The sequence below is a fragment of the Taudactylus pleione genome, unplaced genomic scaffold (genome assembly GCF_031769625.1).
Source record: "Taudactylus pleione unplaced genomic scaffold, aTauple2 ptg000145l, whole genome shotgun sequence".
In the NCBI taxonomy this organism is placed as follows: Eukaryota; Metazoa; Chordata; class Amphibia; order Anura; family Myobatrachidae; genus Taudactylus; species Taudactylus pleione.
In genome coordinates, this window is record NW_028284547.1 from 740,082 (window position 1) to 745,589 (window position 5,508).

The window sequence follows — 5,508 nt, forward strand, 5'->3', positions numbered from 1 at the left end:
CGAAAACACCCGATTTCAGGGGTTAACCAAAAATATTAAGTTCCCCCGGATGTATGGTAACTCCGATACCTGCTGCGATTCCTCCATTCCCGCTGGCAGCTGCATCCCCCATAGGTTTTATGGGGGGGTGCAATACTGCCAAATTTACCAACAACCGGAATGCGATGCCCCTGCATATTGGTCACTGCAGCTAACGCCATATGAAGATGGCGTTAGCCACTGTAGCCTATTGGCTACACTGCACATAATTAGCCGAAGGGGGAGCTTCAATTGCTATCATTATGTAAATGGGCCCCTTATTAAGGTAACTATAGACTCACTGAGCCCCATACTGCTGCGCACAAAAATCTACGCTATCAGAGAGCGGAGGGGGGGGAGTTCCGGCGCTGTTGCCGACGTTTCCACGCCATTAAAACGCCATCTCGTACCGCTCCCACCACCCCTGCGCACCTTGTAGGATTGACCCCTTCATGTCTGAGGTTAAACTGAGCATTGTTTTGGTTTCATTGTGGCAGCTGCAGAAAACGCAGAGGTTGGGACACTGAGGCACCATGGGCAAGCTGAGACTTGTAGTTCCACAACAGCTGAACAGCCGCAGGCTCCCCCAATCCCCTTCCTGCACATCAGGCACTTGCAATATGATAAAGATGCAGACGTCAATCTGGCTGCATGTTTTGCAATGCTTACACTACTGTAGCTTGTGCAGTTGCTTTCATTATTCAGTGTTAGTAATAGTATATCTGGATATCTTTTTAGGATGAGAGGTATGGGGAGGGGAACGGGGTGTGGGGGGGGGGGGGAGTGCAGGAGAAGAAGGGAGAGGGAGAGGGAAATAATGAGAGAGAGGGGAGAGGCTGGCACATTCTCACAGGACGCACTAGGGTTAAGTAAGGTGACTGCTCAGCCTGATGTGAACTCTGTAGGGCAGGGAGAGAGCTGTGTGTGTATATACAGATAGATGATAGTGAGGGAGCCACAACAACGGAGGCGTCCTCTGCTGCAGCCGGAGACAGGGGAGCTGTACAGCCCACACAGCACAGGTACAGTATACATTCTCTCATTATAGGAAGCCCAGTGCCTGAAGAGCTCACACTCCAATAGATAGACAACTGTGTATACACAGTATGGGGAGTAAAGGATATTCCTGCAAAGCTGACACTCACATACACAGAGCATTCAGACATACAAGCGGCAGGAACATTAGCAGAGGGGTATCCTGTCCTGCAGAGCTGACACTCATATACACATACATACAATGGGAAGGTATATAAGAGGAGTTCTGCCCTGCAGAGCTGACACTCATATACACATACATACAGGTGTAAGGAGATTTGGCAGAGGGGTATCCTGTCCTGCAGAGCTGACACTCATATACACATACATACAGGCGTAAGGAGATTTGGCAGAGGGGTATCCTGTCCTGCAGAGCTGACACTCATATACACAGACATGCAACTGGAAGGGACACAGTATCCTGTCCTTCAGAGCTGACACTTCTATACAGAGAACACAAACTACAGAGAGTTGAGAAACTGTTGCACAAAGAGCTATCATTTTGTCCTGTCCTGCAGAGCTTACACTCTGATTATAGAGAGGAAAATATACAAAGCAGAGAGTGGAGGAATTCATGGAAGAAAGCAATCCTTTGCCACAAAGCTCACACTTTACTATAAAGATGATATGGTATCCTGTGCTGCAAAGCTTACATTCTAATAAAATAAGCACACAGTCACATTACATTGGGGCATAATAATAACATAGTAGGAACAACAACTATTAGAAGAAAAGGCATCCTGTCCCACAGAGCTTGCACTCTAATGTGTAGCCAAATACAAATTTTGCATGGCACATAAGTTTATTATATGTTCAGAAATGTTTATATTATTGTAAAAAAAAAAAGTGTATTTTAAAGCTATGTCCCATAGCTGTGTGTTTTTGCATTTCTGTTTATTAATTCTACTAGGTTTAAGTGTGAATGTGTTCTAATGTATATTTGTGGGTTTGTTTTGTTATCTATACAGCGTCTGTAATTGCATATACCTTTGTATGTATATGTGAAACACGCACGGGTTTGAGTTTGTATCCATTGAGACTATTATTAGTAATATTGCTTTCTAAGAAATGGTTACTGAATTGGAACCGGTTTACAAGGTGCGTAGAGATGTACATCCCCCCTGCGTGCGTACAAGCGATTGCACGCTGCTCTCCGTGGAATTATGTATGACGTTACCTTTGTCTCACTATAGAGGTGTGTGGCTGTTCTGCCTGTAGTCTCTATTTTGTTTTGTGTCCGGATTCATCTCCGTGTTTTGGTTTTGCAAAACCACCCTCATGTTTTTTGGTTTTGGCTTTGGATCTGTATTATTATTTTTTTTAAATTTAAAAAAAAAAAACGCTAAAATTATGTAAGTTTGACCTGTTTATATGCAATCCAAAGTGTTCCAAACCACCGGAAGATCCAAACCGGGACTCAGTACCCCAAAGTAATTCCGAACTTGTACTCGGTTTGACTCTGAACCCCTAAATTTGGCTGTTGTCGGTTCTCTGGCAACCGAACCCACACATCTCTAAATTGCACCCTGAAATTTGGCCACCAGTTTGCTTAGATTTAAAAACATCATCCAGATTACAGACACCAATATTAAAGACGTATAATATAGGCTCTAAACTAGGGTTAGCCGTCGGGGGTAGAGACTGGGAATTCATTTGTGCTATGGAGCTGGATTGTGTTTTGAGTTAGCAATTGAGTAGTGGGGTTGAGGATTAGAGCTGTGGGCCGCTGGATTCAGTTTCTGCGAACCTAATGTCAAAACGCTAAATCTAAAAGAAACACCAACTCATTCTAGAGACAAAAGGAACAAAAAAATAGCACTTTGTACCTTTTTTTTGTAAATAAGAAATCTATCATTACATGTGGAGCTCCGGAGTTAAAACCCTCAGGGTAGTCTTGCTCGTCACATCTGACTGGACTGGTGCTCTAGCCCCCCCCCCCCCCCCCCCCCCCGATTTACAGGCTGTACAGTGACAAAGGAGTTGGCATTATATAATAGAGTGAAAATCCCCTTTAATCACTGTTCCTGCCGCCTGTTGAACACAGCTGTGAGACTTTGTTACAGTTACTAAGGCTTGGATGGAGATAAAATGTACGGAGATAAGGTACCAGCCGATCAGCTCCTAACTGCCATGTCACAGGCTGTGTCTGAAAAATGACAGTTAGGAGCTGGTTGGATGGTACTTTTTCTCCATCCATGGCTTAGTAAATAGACCCCAATGTGTTAAGAATGTGGATGTAATTAACGGTATTATGCGCGCTGTACTTTTTTTCTGTTATCTGTTTTTATACCACTGAGTATATTTTTGTTGTATTTTGTTACATGGTGAACATGATTTGATTTCCATACATACCATAAGGAGTTACTGGTGTTCACAATCTCAGCAATTCTAACTAATTTCTCCTCTTGTTTTCCACAGGACACCACCCTTTGAGCTCCATTCTTACACCATCCTGGCTCAATTTAGTGACCTTTCCCCTCCAGCCCTGTCCCCCCACCCTAATATGAATGGCCATGGGCCTTGCCCCGTCTCTGAGGATCCTTCTTCTCATCGAACCCCACCGACACTTGAGCCCTATGTGACGCCTCCGCAGGATCATCATCTTGATGATGCTTCCTCTTCAGAATCACTCCTATCAGGTTCTGGTCTCCTACTTGCCCGTTCTCTTCTTGGGCGCCGAAGTAGTCCTTCTTCCCCCAGTTCTTCACCCTCTCCTTGTAGCCTTCGGCGCCGTCGCGAATTCACCCCAGATGAAAGAAAAGATGACAACTATTGGGACAAGAGACGCAAGAACAACGAGGCTGCTAAACGTTCTAGGGAGAAGCGCCGGGCTGGCGACCTTGCCCTAGAGGGACGTGTCATTGCTCTGTTGGAGGAAAATGCAAGGCTACGCGCTGAACTTCTTGCCCTCCGATTCCGCTTTGGCCTTGTACGGGATCCATGTGAGGAAGCTCGGGGGACATATGCACCACAGTGTGGCCTCCATGAACCTCCACCACCTAACCCCCCTCCACCCATGCCTCATTCAGAAGACTCTGGATTTTCCACCCCCAGTGTAGGCAGTCCCGTTTTCTTTGAGGACAGAGTTGCTGAGCAAGAACCCCAACCACTGCAGCCTTCAGCCATAAATTATTATGGCACTGTCGGAGGAGAGACTGTAGAAACTCCTCGTGGGAGACTGGAGACACTACCTGACGCCTACAAATGTCTTCCACACAAGTTACGGTTTAAAGCCTGTGCACCAGGTGAGGAGTTGCCTCATGCTACACCACCTGTGTCAAGAGAAGTTAACAGTTTTCCCCCTGAAGTAGCCCCAGGATTTCCCCAGCAACCAATGCTCTGTCCTCGTGGACGGTGGGGCAGTCAGGGGCAGGATGCAGCACCTACACAGCCATCAGAGGGCCCAGACCTGCGGTCCCAGCTTGCCTCACTCTCTGCAGAGGTGGCCCACTTGAAGAGAATTTTTTCAGAGCAGGTGATGGCTCGGAGTGGACCTGATTAGCACTCTAGATTGCTCGTGAGCTGGACCTCATTACATATTACTAACAACGCATACTTGAGAGACTACTGGGTTACCTAGAAGCCACAGTTTTGGTTTTCTTTAGTTACCCGAAACGCGTCAGCATGGCACGTTTAAGAGTTTGGTGCTATAAAAACATTACTTCCGTGACTGTAGGACTGTAAAGCAGCCTCAGTGTTGTACTATTGAGTGAACTTGATTGACCTATTGCTCTCTGATACAGAGGAAGTAATGCAACACTGTATACTGAAGAAAATATTGTTTGACTTAAGTGTCATTCTGCCAAATATTTTATAACACAGTTTCCTGTTAGACCACAGTGATGCAGAGTTTTATTATTTTTTTTTATTTCTTGCTTCACAATATTTCTACAGCGATGCTCTGACTTTCCGTCATGGCCCGGTTGGACATCTATGTAGAGTCTGTTAACTCTTTCACATACATGTCATTGTCTATGAAAGGCAGTTGTTAGCACACCACATACATACATACATACATGTGTTGATTATACTACTTGTGTCATGTTTGTGTGTTTATGTGATGTGTATGGTATTCATCACATAAACTGACTTTTATGTGTATCCCTATCTCGCTACGTTTTACCCTTATTCTTTGTCCTCACAACTTCTTGGTGTGGATTTATTCTAACACACGGTTTTCCCTGTGCTGTTACCAAGCAGTGCGTGTGTATACAGGCCCATAAAAATACATGAGTGGGGCTTTTGTTTGCAGTGGGAGGAGCTGTAAATGTCGAGATCGTTCTAAAATGGTCACATGACTGTGTATGGTGGCAGCTGTTTGTGTAGTATGATTTCCTGGCCCATTAGTCTAGTAGTACATTATGCGTTTCGCCTTCTTCATTGTGACCATGTTATAGGCCTCCTAAGTTGTTTTAATGTTGCTTCCTCGACTTCTGTCTCTCTTTCCCTTCCCCA

General features: G+C 45.1%; 1 protein-coding gene across 1 annotated transcript; it reads left to right on the plus strand.

Annotated features, from left to right (window-relative positions):
• The first annotated feature begins 835 nt into the window (after positions 1-835).
• Positions 836-4,555, plus strand: LOC148522585 (uncharacterized). Its single transcript, XM_088474007.1, has 2 exons — positions 836-1,029; positions 3,466-4,555. Exons 1-2 carry the CDS (start codon positions 959-961, stop codon positions 4,553-4,555), a joined length of 1,161 nt encoding a protein of 386 aa, XP_088330133.1. The 5' UTR covers positions 836-958.
• The last annotated feature ends 953 nt before the right edge of the window (positions 4,556-5,508 follow it).